Source organism: Ovis canadensis, chromosome 26, assembly GCF_042477335.2.
Source record: "Ovis canadensis isolate MfBH-ARS-UI-01 breed Bighorn chromosome 26, ARS-UI_OviCan_v2, whole genome shotgun sequence".
In the NCBI taxonomy this organism is placed as follows: domain Eukaryota; kingdom Metazoa; phylum Chordata; class Mammalia; order Artiodactyla; family Bovidae; genus Ovis; species Ovis canadensis.
The window spans coordinates 19569074-19588069 of record NC_091270.1 but is presented as its reverse complement, the minus strand read 5'-3'; the positions used below and the strand labels follow the sequence as shown (position 1 = coordinate 19588069).

At 42.5% G+C, this 18996-nt stretch overlaps 1 protein-coding gene across 1 annotated transcript in view; it reads left to right on the top strand.

Moving 5' to 3' along the window:
• Nucleotides 1-18996, top strand: part of CSMD1 (CUB and Sushi multiple domains 1) — a 2061903-nt gene that overhangs the window by 998388 nt on the left and 1044519 nt on the right. The window contains exon 5 of the mRNA XM_069573063.1: nt 2910-3117. Within this exon, the coding sequence (XP_069429164.1) occupies nt 2910-3117 (208 nt within the window). The remainder of the gene's footprint in view (nt 1-2909; nt 3118-18996) is intronic.

Below are 18996 nucleotides of genomic sequence, written 5' to 3'. Positions count from 1 at the left end.
CAGTATAACTGACTCAAGTACAGGAAATGTTGATTCCGGCACAGGAGGAGGGAAGAGAGGGGACTTTACTGAGTTCCAAACTACCTATGAGGCCCAGGGGAATCCCTGAGCACAGCCAGGCTCATAAAGCTTATGGCCCAATGCTTTGTCCTGAGCAAAGGGCTGAGAAGTGGGGCAGAGCAAGCTGAGGAGACAGGGAGCAAGCCAAGGTAGATGAGAGAGGACAGGGTGTTGAACCCAGGAAGGGGCCAGGGAACAGACATGGAGGCAGTGGATGCGGGGTATCGCACAGGACGATTAGTGTGGAGTCCCTGGGGCTGGGACAACACAACTGTCAAATATTGACTCCAGGGTCCCCAGCAGATCACAAAATCTTTGGATACTCAGTTCAGTTCCGTTCAGTCACTCAGTTGCATCTGACTCTGGGACCCCATGGACTGTGGCACGCCAGGCCTCCCTGTCCATCACCAATGCATGGAGTTCACTCAAACTCATGTCCATTGAGTCGGTGATGCGATCCAGCCATCTCATCCTCTGTTATTCCCTTCTCCTCACACCTTCAATATTTCCCAGCATCAGGGTCTTTTCAAATGAGTCAGCTCTTTGCATGAGGTGGCCAAAGTACTGGAGTTTCAGCTTCAGCATCAGTCCTTCCAATGAATATTCAGGACTAATTTCCTTTAGGATGGACTGGTTGGATCTCCTTGCAGTCCAAGGGACTCTCAGGAGTCTTCTCCAACACCACAGTTCAAAAGCATCAATTCTTTGGCGCTCAGCTTTCTTTATAGTCCAACTCTCACATCCATACACGACTACTGGAAAAACCATATCTTTGACTAGATGGACCTTTGTTGGCAAAGTAATGTCTCTGCTTTTGAATATGCTGTCTAGGTTGGTCATAACTTTCCTTCCAAGGAGTAAGCATATTTTAGTTTCATGGCTGCAATCACCATTTGCAGTGATTTTGGACACCCCCCCCGCCAAATAGTCAGCCACTGTTTCCACTATTTCCCCATCTATTTGACATGAAATGATGGGACTGGATGCCATGAGCTTAGTTTTCTGAATGTTGAGCTTTAAGCCAACTTTTTCACTCTCCTCTTTCACTTTCATCAAGAGGCTCTTTAGTTCTTCTTTACTTTCTGCCATAAGGGTGGTGTCATCTGCATATCTGAGGTTATCGATATTCTCCCGGCAATCTCGATTCCAGCTTGTGCTTCTTCCAGCCCAAAGTTTCTCATAATATACTTTGCATATAAGTTGAATAAGCAGGGTGACAATATACAGCCTTGACATACTCCTTTTCCTATTTGGAACCAGTCTGTTGTTCCATGTCCAGTTCTAACTGTTGCTTCCTGACCTGCATGCAGGTTTCTCAAGAGGCAGGTCAGGTGGTCTGGTATTCCCATCTCTTTCCACAGTTTATTGTGATCCACACAGTCAAAGGCTTTGGCGTAGTCCATAAACCTGAACTAGATTCTTTTCTAGAAGTCTGGAACTTTTCTTGGATACTCAAGCCCCTTATTTAAAATGTCATAGTAATATATGTATGTAAACTCCACACACATCCTCTCATATACTTTAAATTATTTCTAGAATATTTATAATACCTAATACAATGAAAATGTTATATAAATGATTGTCAGCATGCAGCAAACTTAAGTTTTACTATTTGGAACTTTCTAGAAATATTTTTTGTATGTTTTCCATCTGCCGTTGGTAGAATCTATGGATGCAAGAACAGACTCATTGGGAAAGAGCAGGATGCTGAGGAAGTTTGAGGGCAGGAGGAGAAAGAGGCTACAGAGGATGAAATGGTTGGATGGCATCGTCAACTCAATAGACATGAGTTTGAGCAAACTCTGGGAGATGGTGAAGGACAGGGAAGCCTGGCATGCTACAGTCCATGGGGTCACAAAAAGTCAGACATGACTGAGTGACTGAACAACAACACAATGGATATAGAGTTCTTCAGACACAGACAGCCGAGTGTGTACTCTTTGCTAGGATTATGTGATAGGAAAGAAGGGAGGGAGGGTGGATGGGAGAAATGGGAGAAAAATGCAGGAAGAAAGAGAGGAAGGAACAGTATTTACAGTGTCTTCAAAAATGTTGTCTTACAAATATTTGTCTTCCCTATATATACAGTTTACTATATATGTAACATTTTATATTAGATGATTATATAAATTGAATAGCATCTATTTTTTTTACTATGTGGAAAAAATTACAAAATCCATTTCTCTTCAAAAGAGTATTTATTCCAATGCTAATTTGTATCCTCAGTGTATTATATTTTACCTTACTGATCTTTTCCTTGTCACTTTTCCTTGATTATCCATTTTAAGTTTTCATGTAGCCATTTCCTACTCAGAATCTTTTTATGATATTGGTGCATCTCTGTTTTCATCTTATTCAAGGACTTATCTGAAATTCAAAGCCAAGTGCACATTCCAAACTCTACCTGATGTAAAGATTAGGGTGGATACTTCTTTTAAGATCACTGTGTTTTCACAGCCAGCTCACAGAAAATGAAGCAAAGATGGCTAAGTACTTTTAAGACTCAAAATGTTGCCAACTTGTTTCTTTCTTCCTTTGAGAATACAGTTGAGCCGCCTGTGAATGTCAGGTTATAATAACTGCACATCATAGATCTTAGAAAAGACATAATTTCACTTCTTTCTTTAGTGGTAGTTCAGTTCAGTTCACAAGGCAATATAATTGGTATACTGTTAACATCTTTCCATAGAACTAAACTAACAAATCAGAAGAAAGAAACCCTCTTTCCAATTGTGTGTCATGATTTTGGATTCAGAAAATATTTGCCACCCATGAAGAGCGACGCTTGATGGAGGTACTTGTGTCTGAAGCCACTTCTAAACGTGCTTTCTCTCTTCTGCCCCTTGCAGCTGAGGGGGCCTGTGGGGGAACCTTGCGGGGGACAAGCAGCAGCATCTCCAGCCCCCACTTCCCTTCCGAGTATGAGAACAACGCTGACTGCACGTGGACCATCCTTGCAGAGCCCGGGGACACCATTGCGCTGGTCTTCACTGATTTCCAGCTCGAAGAAGGATACGACTTCTTAGAGATCAGCGGGACAGAAGCACCGTCCATATGGTGAGTGCGGGACAAGAGACATCCTTCTTTCTTGCCTTGTTCTTCTAGCTGCTAAAATGTAACCTATAGTGTGAATGATTTGTCAGAGCTTCTGGGATGTTTCTGTGTTGGTCTTAGAGCTAGAGAAGTTGTCTTGTTCTGGACACTAGAATTTGCCTCAGTTTGGGCTTATATGAAGCTACACGGACAAGGCAGCTAAGTGAGCTGAGCTAGTTTTGGATTTGGTCTGGAGTTGATTCAGTGTCAACAGATATTTTTAGATGGTGGTGATTTAAAATGTCATGGTACCAGTCATCTGTCGCCTGCACTGCAAATGTGTGATTACCTACATCTTTTCCTTCCTGGAGACCAAGTGACCAACCTTGCATGTCACAAGGGAACCGTAAATGCTCTTCTGATGCATACATAATACTGGCTATCCGATCAGTTCCCTGGCGTGTGTGCTGGTGGTGACAGGAGAAAACCCAATCAAATCCACTGTAGCCTCTGGTTTATGGTATTTCTTGCATGAGCAGACTTTGCTGTGTCGATAATACAACTGAAAAATAGATGTTTAAAGATGTAAAGTGTGCGTCAAATTAAGTCATTTGATATGAGTTGAACTGGGTTTTTTGGTTTTAATTAATGTTTTAATTTCTTAGCATTTTAAGAACTGCAACTGCTACCTATTTCAGGTCTTTAACAACAAGGAAACACCACTGTAAGTTAAAAATTATTTGGAATAGAGGAAATACTGGCTCTTGATGCATTGGTGGAGGGGATGAAATGAATGATTTTGAACATCTCTAGGGGTTTAAGTTTGCATTTCAGTACAGAGACTGAAGGATAAAAATATCAAACCTGACAAATGTCATGAGTTAGACCACCTGTTTTTAAACCAATTATTAACACTGTGTTTTACTTTATTTTCCAAGACTGAACATTCAACACAGAGAATTTGTATTTATAGACGGTTATTTCCTTTCATTAATTTTATTGTCCTTATGTTAAATGTTACTTCAATTAAGAGAAAAATAACCACTGCCTCTGTGATATTTGTTTTCCATTTCATTCATCTGAGCAATACTTTTAGATTGAGCAGGGTTACCCTTTTGCTTATTTCATGTTATACCATCTAAGTTTTAAGACTCAGAGATTGATTATGTTATTATCTGTGTAGCTTCTTGTAACATCAGAGCTCATGGAACCTGATACAAAGCTGAAAGTTGAGTGTCCTGGTTTCTGCTCCAAGTTCTGTTGCAAATCATCACTGTGACCTTGAACAAGTCATTTAACTGCTTATCTAAAAAGAAGCTGTACTAAATGAGCTGTACTGTTTTAAATTAATTCATTCAACATCTACTGAGTGCTTTTCTCTGTCCATCAGTGTAAGAGATTCAGTGATGCAACACTCTCCTTGATCTAAAATCACCTTGTTTTAGGTTTCAGAAAACCATTGCAATGCAAAAATATATAGTGACACATTCTTAGAAATTCAGTTATTCCTTGTTAAGGCCTTATTTCTGAGAGAGTCCAGAGATCTCAGGTATTTCCTGGATGTGATATCAGATTGGGAGGAGGGAGAGGAAAAAGTGAGGTGTGTTGGACGATGGTTGTATTAATGGCATCCGTGGTCAAGGTTGGCTTTCGCCAAACAACCTTTGTTTATGCAAGAAAGGAGACTCTACAGAGAGAATGTCCATGTCCAGGTCTGGAAGAGAAACAGGGATGCTGAGCAGAGACACGAGCACAGTGGCGCAGAGTCCTGCAGAAGGCCTTGTGGCCCTCCACACAGCGTGAGCACCCTGAGCAGGCAGACCCCTTGGTCTCTTTTGTCTGCAGTAGGCAGCCTGCAGGACTGACTGATCTTACTTGACATGGTTTTCCCATTTCTTCTTTTCTCATCCCTGCTGATTTCTCTCGCATCCTCTCCCCCTCTCTGTTTTATCTCCACCAGTCCTTTCCCAGACTCGGGTCCCCTTGTCCTTCAATATCAAACTTAGAAAAGTGTGTGGATAGACTCTTGAATGTGCTAAAATTGTGATCTGTCGGAAATGCCAGGTGGAGCTATGGCCATGTGGGTGCCTGAAAACGACAGCTCACAGTCGGGAATCTGCGTAGGGAATGTTGGAGGAATCGCCTCGTGTCTTCCTGGTGCTTGGATTCACACTGAAATGGTTTCCAGCTCTCTGAACTCTTTCTCGTGGTGTTTGCCAGGACACCACATTCAACAGCAATCTAGCAGGAGTGGGTAGGACCCGAGCAGTTGTTGAAAACACCCTGGATGGGACTTGTGCCCTGTGTGCCTTCTGGTCTAATAAACTGGGTTTCCTGTTGGTTCATCGTGGTTCCTCTCTTCTGATAGTCCTCATCCGACATGTATGGAGCTGTGCTGATAACTACCTTCTCGAGATGACTTGCACTGTCCTGTTGGTGTGCACAAAGCCCGGTGCACTCATTGAGATCCTTGCCTGTTTCTGATGAAGAGTCCAAGAGGCACAAAGGATGGGAGATGGCAAAGCTGAGGGAGCAGGTGAGGGGTGAGGCTGTGTCTGAAGGCCTCTGAACCCAAGCCACATTTTTTTTTTCACTCTAAGACTGTCCCCCCAGTGGAACTGTCCAGGTCTGAGCCTAATGGCCTGCTGGGGAGGTTTCCTTCCCCCAGTGGAACTGTCCAGGTCTGAGCCGAATGGCCTGCTGGGGAGGTTCCCTTTCCTCTGTTTCAGGACTGACACTGGGATTTGGATCCTAAAGCCTTGAGCAGGCTACCACCATAAGGGAAATGGGCTACTGGAGAAGCCTCTGAGCACACAAGTGCATCAGTCGAGTCAGAGACAGCAGAGCTTCTCAGGGTGACATTGAGTGTTTATCACAATTACAAAGAGGACTATCTCGATATGGCCACAGGACCACTTTACAAGAGAATGGTCTTCAGGGGAGGCAGAGAAGGAAAACATGGTTTTCTGAAATCACTACTGAAACATATGTGGGCACATTTACAATACAAAGCGGAGCCAGTGGGTTACCTTTCCAGATTTATACCAACGCATAATGGAACTTATCTTCAAAAGACTATTATTTAACTGTAATTTTCAAGTGACAGCCTCTACCATGTGTCAGGTTCTAAATTGGTATATTTAAAAGGTTTACCCATCCCCAGACTGCAAGAAAAATACCAAGTGGCCATGTGGGTGGGTGTGCTTCGTCTCGGGCACAAGGTTACACGGCAATGACAGCAGAACCATGCTAATGGCTGTGTGTGCAGAAAGCGTGCACACACACATATCATTTTCCAATAATCTCTCTTTGAAAGAGAGACTATACAAGCAAGGGCACTCTGAGAAGAAGCTACCTGAAAAATTGTTAAGAACAATAATAGGATTAGCCTTATTTTCAATTCATTTGGAGTGAAGTTACCAACTCAGCTATGTTTTATGTAAGGGTTGCCATGGCTACAGCAGAGGCAGTCTAAAAGTGGTGGATGATGTAAAGTTCCAAAATTGTCCATATGTTAATCATGGTGCGTCGGGCGGCGGGGAGGGCGGAGAGGGGGACGGTATTTGCTTTAGCCAAAGCCACTCTGCGTCCATCAGATGAGGCTCAATTCGTTTCGAACTAGTTAGATGCTGAGTTTAGACAGGTCAGTGTCTTATACCTTCAATACCTTCTTTAAAGGGGGAGCCATCAGTCCTAATTGTCTTTGCAGAGTGGTCTAGTAATTACGATTTTTCCGACAGTCAGAAACCTGGCTAGCAGTGAGGCTAATCATGCCTTCTTACTTTCTAAAGTGATCCAGTCTAACTCCCAATTCTGGAAATATCAAGAGGAAAAAAAAAAAAAACAAAGATTGATTTTTTTCAGCATTAAGCTACTAAGGTTTCTAAATTAAGACACGGTGGTGAAAAGAATTTGGAACATCAGAAAGTCTTGACAAAAGACCAGGAAGAGAGTGTTTGATATATTTAAAATATGCACTCATATCTGGGCATGATTATCTACCCTGTTTCGAGAGGGGGTGGGTGTGTCTAGGGGTAGAGAAGGAAGAAAAACAAGAACACACGAATGTGTTTAAGATGCGCCCCCAGACTTACTTAAATGCATTAGTTTCCTCAAAAACCTTCAGTGACTGAGCTATGAAATTTGGAATAAAACCCAACTGAAGCCTTAACAGATCAAGGCTTTTCAGAGCATAGCCCACCCTGCCCACCAGCCTGGCCTTTTTCCTCCCCGGCAAACACCCTCAGTTTGCCCTATTAAATGTACCCTGGTCTTCACCTTAGAGGATGTTTGTGTCTCTTGCGTGTATGTCCAGGAGCCAGCCTCCATGTGGAATGCCCAGGCTGCTGAGCTGAACAGACATTAAAAGACGTAAGTGACATGTAGTTGGTAGAACCTGGGGAGGAGTACCGCCAGGAGGGTGTAGAACTTTACACCATTGTCCTCCCTGGAAAACCACACTGATCGCAAACTCAAGAATGCTTCTCAGCCCCCTCAGATTACCCTGGCTTCTTATATCAATAGAAAATCTGTTACATATAATTTTTTTTTAAGGCTTAAGTTTAGTTATTCACTAAGCAATATGACCCTACCCCTTTGCCTGTTGGGACTGTGTGAGATTACATGTTAGAGGACAAAAAGTAGTCTTGTAACTACACTTTATTCTGTTCCCATTAACAGGCAAAACTTCACCATTAAATCAATCTAATCAGCGATTTGCTGAAGCCAAAACAGGACTTCAAAGGAACTGGCAACGCTGAGTGAACTTCAAAGAACCCTTGAAGGGTCAATTAACACCTGCAGTGTTTATCCAGCTTGTCACTTAATTGATAATTGACTTGGTGTCTATTTAATTTCTAATGAGGATGGATTATAGAGGCATGCACAGAGCCGTCAACACCCAAAAGCAGTCCCTCAGCTTACCTGCTGCCTGTACAGAAAGGAAGCCCCAACCTCTCCCTCCTCGTTTTGTTTGTTAACTGCTCATTTTAACGTCATTTTGTGGAGAATTTGCAAAACCAGCTCAGACCGTTGGTTTATCACCCAGCCCAAGTTACCCTAACAGTCACATCTTATACATCTGTAGCATTGTTGTGGAAACCAAGAAGTTAACACTGACACTAACTCACTGATGGACCTTTTTCTGCCCCAGAACTCAGTTTAGGGGTCTGTGTGGCATTGAATTCTGTGTCTTTCATGGCCTCCGAGTTGTGACTGTTTCTAGTCTTTCTGTTTCCGTAACCTTGACCTCCGTCATGTTAGTGGTTCAGCCTGGTCACGTTGTTTTGGGGGAAAAGGTAGCATTTTTCAGGTAGAAGGAGAAAGAGATCACAGAGCATCGTTCCATGACCACCAACCTGTATAATTGCTTTTTTTTAACGTTTTCCATTTTAAATTTAAATATAATGATTATATTACACAGACTTATTGTAATGTTGCATTTAAGAATTTTCTATGAAGCAAGCAAAATATAAACAGATATCCTGTATGTGTGTGTATGTATGTATCAGTCTATGAACTTCTACTTTTCTGAAACCTCTGCATGCTCTCCAAAGGCCTGAGGCCATAAATAACATGATGTCAGTATAACCCACTTCCTAAGTCCCTCTTGTACTCAAAATACATTTCTCTAAAAATTTCTTTGAATAACACATTATTCTAAAACAACTTACACTGAATAATAATATTCACCAGGTATTGCTAAGTACCAGGCAAGTGTGTAAGCAGTCACCACGACGTAGAGATACTCTTTCCCAATTTCATGGGTGAGACAGTGAACTCAGAGAAGGTTAAATGTTTTGCCTCACAGCCTCACACATTCCAAGTGGCAGAGCAGGAGTTGAAAGAGAGACAGTCCCAGACCATAATTCTTCACTTATTTAAATATGTCAAGATGATATTCCTATATGGTCTTTAAGTCAAGATAATAGAAGTAAATAGGAATAATTTTAATTTTTTATTATTAAAAAAAAAGCATGTTATACTCCAGAATTGTCCTTGAGTGACTGCTGTCTTGTCTGACCTCACTGGATGCCACAGGGAGCCTGAGGCACTCCAAAGCCAGGTCTGGCCCCATTTTCTCCGATGATGACACAAGAACCCTCCTTTTAAAGTCTTCTTTTCCCATAAGATAAGGTGATAAATCTTACCTGGTATGGATAAATTATTTGTGTTACAGGCAATGGGAAAATTTTCCCCTTTAGGAATATAAATTCATTTCACAAAACACAAATTGCCTGATTTTTGTTGTTGGTTTTTATTTGTTTAGTTGGTTGTTGTCATTTTTTTGTTTTGTTTTGTTTTTGTTTTTTTTTTTGGCAGTTCACCCCTCTCTTTGTATGTGGTCTTTTGTCCAGGAAGCAAAATTACAATTAAATTAACACTTTTAAATAAATTTCCTTTTTAAAAACATACTTCCTTTTAAGAGTCTGTTGTGCAAATTCTATTTTATCCATTCCCAGATAATAGTTGTAAGCTTTCTTTTATTCCCCAAATCAGCCAAATTTGTATGTCATGGTTTTCCAATTGTATATTTTGATGTCTTCATTTAAAGTTTATCTCCAACTCTGAACATCTAATTTTCATGGAGCACTGGTTAGGAGGATAAGGTAATTTTGTGCAATCTAAGGCATCTCTGAAGAATATGCCACTTTATTGCTCAGGTTCCATCCTGTGGGCACATGGCATGCAAGCTTGGAGAGTCCTGTCTGTGAGCAGTGGCTGGAACAGTGAACGTTTCCCATCACTGGACTTTAATAAGCCCAAGCACTGAAGTCATTCTGATTTGAAACCCTTTAGACAACTCAGTTCAGTTCTGTTCAGTCGCTCAGTCATGTCTGACTCTTTGCAACCCCATGGACTGCAGCACACCAGGCCTCCCTGTCCATCACTAGCTCCCAGAGTTTACTCAAACTCATGTCCTTTGAGTTGCTGATGCCATCCAACCATCCCCTTCTCCTCCTGCCCTCAATCTTTCCCAGCATCAGGGTCTTTTCCAATGAGTCAGTTCTTTGCATCAGGTGACCAAAGTATTAGAGTTTCAGCTTCAGCATCAGTCCTCCCAGTGAATATCCAGGACTGATTTGCTTTAGGATGGACTGGTTGGATCTCCTTGCAGTCCAAGGGACTCTCAAGAGGCTGCTCCAACACCACAGTTCAAAAGCATCAATTCTTCGGTGCTCAGCTTCCTTTGTAGTACAACTCTCGCATCCATACATGACTAATGGAAAAACCATAGCCTTCACTAGATGGACCTTTGTTGGCAAAGTAACGTCTCTGCTTTTTAATATGCTGTCTAGGTTGGTCATAACTTTTCCTCCAAGGAGCAAGCGTCTTTTAATTTCATGGCAATTAGAGTCCATCTTTACTTTAAAAAACTAGGAGGTTTTTATTTCTGTGAATTATGAGCTTTAGAATATCTGGAACTTAGGGAACCTCCTAAGGCGATTCCTTTGTGGTTAGATAAGGAAGCTGCATCCTGCAAGGATTGGCGCCTTGCCCCTCATTACAGGGTCCTTTCGTAGGACAGAAGGCCGGTCTCTGTGTGTCCTCAGAGTGGAGCCCGCTGCCTGTGGAGCTGTTCTCGTCCGGGTGGGGCAGCAGGGCCTGTTTCCTCTAGTTTCTCCATCCTCTTGCCATAGCTTGGGATAGTAGCTAAGAGAAGCCTACTTTCTCAGTTTAGGGATATGGCCTCAGCTCTGCAACTTGCAAGCTTGAGGATGCACAGCGGGCTGCTGTAAGTCCAAGGCTGGTGTTTGTAAGATGGAAATGGCCCTGACAAGACAGCGGAGGCTTGTGAAATGGAGCAAATGAGGGGTGGTTTGCAAAGCCCTTGGCCAATGGCCGGCAACATACAGTGATTTCTATAACTGGTGGTGTGTTTATTGCTTTAAGAAACAGTGCCATAGAGATTCCAGAGTTCTCATCTTTTCAAATTAAAATGTTATTCTGAAAACCCTACACTTTTGTTTTTAACGTATATTTAATTTTAAAGGGCTATTTTTAGAAAATAACCTTCCCTTTTTAAAAAAAATTATAAACGCTTTTTTTCTTCTGTGCTGAACCTTTCAAATCTGTGTCTTATCTTTGATACACCATTTATTTTTTTTTTTTTTTTGAAAATCCAAATGCTATATATGCCCAGGTCATTTTACTATTAAAAGTAGACACTTAGGAATAATATAATGCAAGAACCATAGAATTTGTACCAAAGTATATATGCATATATTCAGCAAACTCTGAAGCGCATAACATGTACCCACAATTGTGACGGATGCTAGTCCCATGCTTCTCAAGTGCATTGTGTGCAGGAATCACCCGGGATCTTTTTCCTTTAGGGTTACAGCTCGAGAGATCTGAGAAAGGCACTGAGGTTCTCTGTTTCCAGCAAGTCCCCTGGTGATGTGGGCGCCCCTGTTCTGTGGACCAGACCCAGAAGTGAGGCTCTTGAGCATCTGGGGGGAAAGACAGTGGACAATGAATAGCTGCAATAACAGCAGATTAAATTTCAAGATTACAGTACAGTGTTATTGACCATAGTCACAATATGAAACATTGAATCCTCAGAACTTGCCCATCTGAGAAGTGGAAATTTGGACCCTTTGACCAAATCTTCCCATTTCCCCCAACATCCAGCCCCAGGCAACTATCATTCTAGTGTTGTAGTACATGAGTTCTATAATTTTGTTTTTTAATTTAGATTCTATTTGTAAGTGGTGTGGAGCATTTGTCTTTCTCTGACTTATTTCACTTTGTCTAACGACCTCCAGGCTCATCCATGTTGTCACACATGGTAGGATTTTCTTCTTTTATGGCTGAATAGTATTCCTCTGTGTGTGTGTGTGTGTGTGTGTGTGTGTGACATTTTCTTTACCCATTTATCCATAGATGGACACTTAGCTTGGTTCCATAACTTGGTTGTTGTGAATAATGTTTTCACAAGCATAAGACTGCAGATATTTCTTTGAGATACTGGTTTCATTTCTTTTGGTCTTATACCAAGAATTGGGATTGCTGGATCCTATCCTAATTTTACTTTTAAGTTTTGGAGGAGCCTCCATACTGATTTTCATTGCTAGGAGAATAGATCTTAAAAGTTCTCACCACACACACACACACACAAAAGCTATGTAACATGATTGGATATAGAAATTATTTGGTTTTGGTAAATGCTGTATTTCCTAACGTGTATCTATATCAAATCATCATGTTACACATGTTAAACTTATACAATTTTGTCAGGTATTCCTCAGTAGATTTGGAAAAGTATTATTAATAATAATTTCAAGTTTTCTTGAAAAGTGGAAAATTTTTAGTAGTTCTGTTGCAGAGTATGATAATATAAGCTCTCTGGTCTTTGTTGAAAAGTGTCTTATAATTTTATAAGGGGTTATTGGCAGAAAATGGGGCCAACCTGGAAAGACTGAACTCATCCCTGAGTTTCCAGTTTGGGCTTCATATCATCAGTACATAGCCCCCACCCACTCCGTGGAGATTCCAACTTAATTAGCTGAATCAGCTTGGCGGTAGTGCTGACTGCTAGGAGTTGAGGGGTAGGGGTGGTCAGAAGAGAAAGATACACAGTATTTCAGTGGCTGGCAAACATTTTGAGCAGTATTAGCATGTTTCCAGTCTCTTGATAGGTGTGCATTGAAAATAAACTTGGTCCAACTCCTGGAGATGGTGAAGGACAGGGAGGCCTGTGGTGCTGCAGTCCATGGCATTGCAAAGAGTGAGAATGACTTAGAGATGGAACAACAACAGCAATTGAAAATGAATCATCTGAAATCTTTAGAGAACATTGGGTTAAAGAGTTCGTTTCATTTGCCAAAGATTCTCAACCTTTTAATATCTTACTTAACATCAGCTACGGGATGTAGCGATTCACCAAGAATATTTGACCGTGAATTGCATGTCTTTGGTGGGATGTAGATTAACACCTGGGACCGTGGGTTAGGAGAAAGCTCTGCTTCCTGACATATCACAGAGACTGACCTGATCTGATTCCAGGCAAGGTTTGCATTCCATTTTGCACCTTAGACTGAAAGTGACTTGATCCTCACTTGCTGTTTCCTCTAGCCTTGCCCTCAACCCCTTTTCCCTGTCTGCAAAGCCTCCTGTTCTGCTGTGTCAGCAAGTCCTTCGTCATCAGTTCAGATGATGAGAGAGAGAGAGTTGGCCTTGGAGTGAGAGTGATGATGGATTAAAATGTGTTTCTTTCTTCTGTGTAGCTGGGTGATTTGGATTAGCTGTTCAGACTCCAAGAGTTTTCGTTTCCCAACTGTAAAATGAGGTTAATGATACTTAGCTTGCAGAGCAAAGATTAAAATATAGGTCATAACTCTGTCGCTGTCCAAGGTACAGAGATTCTGAATAAGCCGTATCCATCATGATTGCCAGGCTGTGTATGAAACATGAGATATCAGCTGTGGAGGTGAAGAGAGCAGTCAGAGTTTGAGGAAAGAGAAACAATTACCTCGTGAGGCCATTAAAGAGTGTTTCAACGACCCTGAGAGCAGAATGTGTGGACAGAAAACGTGCGGGGACATTTTGAACATGGGATGTGCAAAATGTTTAAAATATATGTATTTATATGTAAATGAATATATATATATCTCTATGTGTATATATATATATATATATATATATATATATATATATATATATATATATATATATCATTGCTGTTGTTTAGTCGCTAAGTTGTGTCCCACTCTTTGTGACCCCATGGACTGCAACATGCCAGACTTTCCTGTCCTTCACCATCTTCTGGAGTTTACTCAAACTCATGTCCATTGAGTTCGTGATGCCATCCAACCATCTCATTCTCTGTTTTCCCCTTCTCCTCCTGCTTTCATTCTTTCCCAGAATATATGTATCAACTTCCCAGGTGGCACTAGTGGTAAAGAACCCATCTGCCAATGCAGGGGATATTAGAAACATAGGTTTGATCCCTGGGATGGGAAGATTCCCTGGAAGAGGACACGGCAACCCATTCCAGTACTTGCCTGGAGAATCCCATGGACAGATGACCCTGGAGCCGGAAGGGCTATGGTCCATAAAGTTTGAAAGAGTCAGACAAGACTGAAGCAACTTTGTGTGTGTGTATGTGTGTATACCCTTGGCTGTACAGCAGAAACGCACACAGAACAGTGAAGGAACACAACATTTCAAATGTCCAGGACTCATGGTTGGAAAGTTTGGGGGTTTCTGGCTGTGTTCAAGGATCTCCATTTTGATCAGTGCTCTAGAAGAGTTCCAGGGAATGCAACTTCTAAAAACAGGGGGATGCCTTATGGAGAAACTCTGATGCTCTCAGCTAGACCAGGGGCAATTTCGGGGGCCTTCCCTACTTGCCCTTTCCTGTTGCCATCACAGAACACCAGTGTTATTGAAGGTGGAAACTCTTTCCAAAGATCTTCTAAGACAGTTGGTCCAGAATTAGCTGAGGGACCCTCTCATTTCAGCTGTAGCTCCCAGCTATGTGACCCTGGATAGTAGAGTGGCTCTTGTAGGCAGACTAGGAAAGGAGTCAGACATTCAAGAAAGAGCATATAAGAAGGGAAACTTGAGGCTAGGGTTGGTGAAAAAAGTGAAAAGCATGCAGCTCATCCAGACTGGGTTTGAGATGTCCAAAGGAAGAAAGCACAATGAATTGGACAAGAAAAACTTATTTGGGAGCCAGAGACAGATGCAAGGGAGTGAACTTCAGCATGGAGGATGACACAGTGGTGAACCTCAGTGTTGAGACAGATGCAAGGGTGAACCTCAGCGTGGAGACAAATGTAGGGGTATATCTCACCATGGAGGACATGCAGGGGTGAACCTCAGCATGAGTCAGGTGCAGGGGTGAACTCAGCATGGAGATAGACTTAGAGGTGAACCTCAGCATGGAGACAGGCATGGGGTGAAGCTCAGCATGGAGGAAGTGGTTGCCAGAAGCTGGAGTGAGATTCCTGACATCCCCCGCAGAGTTTTCTTGTGTCCACAAATCAGTTTTGTGAAGGTTTCATGTACTAGAAGGAGGCCACGACTCCGTACAGGCAGACTGCCAGTATTCAGAAGAAGAGCAAGCGAGTAAATTATGTGTACATTTTCTATAGCTTTACATTGGGCAACTTTTAAGCAGTTGACCCCATTCAAAAGTGTGTGTGTGTGTGTGTGTGTGTGTGTGTATGTTAGACCAGGTAAGAAGGTATGCCTATATTTGAAAGAAAGAAAATGAAAGTTGCTCAGTTGTGTCTGACTCTTTGCAACCCCTGAACTACTCAGTCCATGGAATTCTTTAGGCCAGAATACTGGAGGGGGTAGCCATTCCTTTCTCCAGGGGATCTTCTCAACCCAGGGATCAAGCCCAGATCTTGCAGGTGGATTCTTTATTGCCTGAGCCACCAGGGAAGCCCTATATTTAATTTCTGTTTTTTTTTTTTTTTAATGTGTAATGTAATCCTGATGACTAGAAACAGATATGTCTGCAGGAAAAATCATCTCTATATCTGGATCATCCACTTCTCTCCCATTACCGCCAGATTCTAGTTCATAGTTTGTATAGCTTCGTAGAGTTACCATGAATTGGATCAAAGCCTGAAATCAGGTATTGACTTTGCAAACATCAGTTCAAGCTCTCTCTCTCATTTCCTCCCTTCCTCCTGGTTTGTGTGCTCCGACACACATACACGAACATTTGCATATGTGAGTGCGCGTGATATAGACGCTGAGCTCAGATCCAAGAAAACACATTGATTTTTTGGAAAAGAAAATTGGCAATCTGTTCAAATCAAGCTCTAGTTATATTTTTTTTCTTTCTTTAACTAAAAAAAAAGTTAAAATATTATACTTGACGATAGTATTTTTTTTTCTTTGATGTACCTAGTTGAAAAAGCATAATCTTATATTTAAGAGTGTTAGGATTCGAAAAAAAAGTCATTACTTAATGTTGTATTCCATTCTAGAAACATATATTAGTGCATCTCTATCTAGCTTTATCATCTTAAAACCAAAGGCACTAACTGTTGAAATTAAACATTCCAAATTGGAAAACAGCTACTGATCTGTAGCCTTTGGCAGTGGATTGGAATTTAGCTCAGTACATTGGGAACAAGTGTGAAATTTTAGTAAGAACACCAATCTGACATTTGATGTGAAGTTTGCCACTGGTTTTGAGTATCGTTTCACTGTATAGATCATGTTTTACAAGTACAGCTTGATAGTCTTTGGGCCAGAATTTTCTGTGACTGCTCTGCACTCCCGAGCTACAATCGAGTGTCCCAAGAGATGACTCAGAGGTTCCCTAAGGAAAGAATCTGTGGCAGCAACCCCATCATCATGAACTTGTAATGAAAACACATCTCTCAGAGTCAGCAGCATGACCTGAGGAGGGCCGCTGTCTGAGAGCATTGTGATAAAAGGAGTCCATGGAAGAAAAGCAAAGTCAGAAATAAAAACGGCCTCGCCATTAACAAGGGCTGTTGCGGGGCTGGTGGGCAGTTTTCTGGTCCAAGGTTTGGGCAGGTAGCTCCATAAGCCTGTTTTCATGAATGGCTTAATATACAGGTGAAGGTTTGCTGACAGTCAAGGTTATATTAAGTGTGGGAGGAAACAGGAGATACTGGCGACCATCTGAATTGCTGGACATTCCAAGAGGAAGAAGTCTGCAGCCTGGGTTGGAATCCCAGCCCACAGTTTATCGGGCTCTGTCTTTGTGGGTTGATGAGGCCCAATTTTTTTTTTTTTTCCTGCGGGGTGGAAGTTTCCAGGTTGTTGTGGGGCTGTGGCAGGGAGGATGCTCATGGCTGAGCCCTGCCCTTGGCCCAGGGTTGGGGGCGGTGCTGTGACCGTGGTGGTTACTTTTCTTGCTGCCGTCACAGTGGTCCCTTGGCTGCTCCTTCCTTCATCTCTGTCTTGGTTTTCTACCGTCAGCATCTCCCACATGAGAGCGGAGAAGCGTCCTTAGCTTGTGCCCAATCCTCCTGCACTCCATCCTCAGAGGCCTGCCTTGTCTGCTGGCAGCTGGCCTCTCCGGGCAACATCTTGCCCACTTACTTCAGTAGGATCTTTCTTAAAAGTAGTGCTTCTTAATGATGGGTGACCTTCTCATGGATATTCCAGATCTAGATAATGCATATCATTCATGGTGAATCAGTACTCTTCTCCTCATGGGTTGTTTAATCATAGTAACAATAACAACAGTACTTAAGACCTAGATATGGATTCTGTGCACCAACCGTGGTTATAAACACTTAATTCTACCAGCTACCCTTCTGTATGTGCAATTATGATCCCCATCTGCAGATGAGGAAACGAAAGATATCATAAATCACACAGCATCCTACAGCTCATGAATGCAGGTCCAGGACATAAACCTGACAGCTTGAAGTTTGGCCAGCTCGTGGTTCACTCTGTGTAGCTTTATACTGCAGGAAGCCTATCGGACAAAATCAAGTATTCCTGGTAGGTGTGCTGATGACCCATTTAGGAAGGAGGTTCTAACTACTCCTCGTACTGTCTTTGCCAAGCGTGTGGGGTGTAGGATCTAAGTTCCCCGTTGCATGTTTATGGAGTGTATGAATGAACTACCTAACAGTCTTTCTTCAGGGGACTCTTAGAGTCAAAGAGAGAAATGATGACATGACAGATCGTTAAAAAGCAATCAGAGGGGGACATCACCAGTCTCATTCATCAGATTTAAAATATAAAATGTGAGCCATGTGTTGTAAACAGAGTTTGAAAAGACTTAAGTAAGCAAGGTTATATTTTCTCTACTGGGGAAAGCATTGTGGATTCCATACGGCAGTTATGTGGCGTGTCCAGCATAACTTCCACCCCAATTTTATACTGGTGGTCTCCTGGCATTTGGGCACGTGTTACACAAGTAGCCAGTATTGGAGTAAACCGGCAGGAGGGGCATTTTTGACTGTGGGGAAGCCATAGTTTGCACATGGTAGTTTATGGGGCCCCTGGGTGTGGGTAGTGGTGTGGACCCAGATGAGGGGAGGATGTACTCTTTAGTGGGAAACCCCATGGGAATTTCAGCCTAAAAAGACTGCCTTCAGCTGAACACAGGGAAGGGTTTGTAGAGACGCTAACTTTGAACAACACAGCTGCACTTCATGGGGTTGGACATGACTTAGCAACTGAATGATGATTAAGTGATATATTGGAAAATGCTTTGTAGTCTGTAAAGCACTGAACAATGATGCAGTTGACTTTATATTTTAAAAATGTAGAAAGAGGGAAACAGAGAAAAGTAACTCACTGGGAACAGAAGATGCGACCTCGATGAGCTTGGGAGCTGAAAGAACGTAGGCACGTCTGTGCCGTCAACAGCGTAAGAGCCCTGCGAAGCCCCCTTCCTAGTTCCTGTGTTTTCACCCCAGCTTGGCTGGCTGAGGAGGCAGCCACACTGTTAGAGCAAGTGATCTTTCTGGAGCAACCCTCTCTGTTTACTAGGTTTATCCATGACTGCCTGCAATTCAAACAGCCTCTAAAATTGAGGTACTTTTCCACACTACCTTAGTCAGCTTGGTCTCCTAAGATAAAGTACCATAAACTTACTGGTTTACAAGCAACAGGAATTTGCTGCTCACAGTTCTGAGCCTGGGAAGTCCATGATCAAGGTGCCAGTCCACTCGGATCCTGGTGAGAGTCCTCTCCTGGGGTGTGGATGACTGTCTTCTCCGTGTGTCCTCACTTGGGCACCAGGGTGGGTTGGGGGAAAGTTTAGTCTCTTCCTGTTCTCACAAAGACACTAATCCCATCACAGGGCCCCACCCTCACCACCTCATCCAAACCTTATTGCACACCAAAAACCCCACCTCCTCTTATCACCACACTGGGAATCGGGCTTCAACGTATGGATTCTGGGGGGATGCAGACCTCCGTCTACAACATACACCACATCCTGTG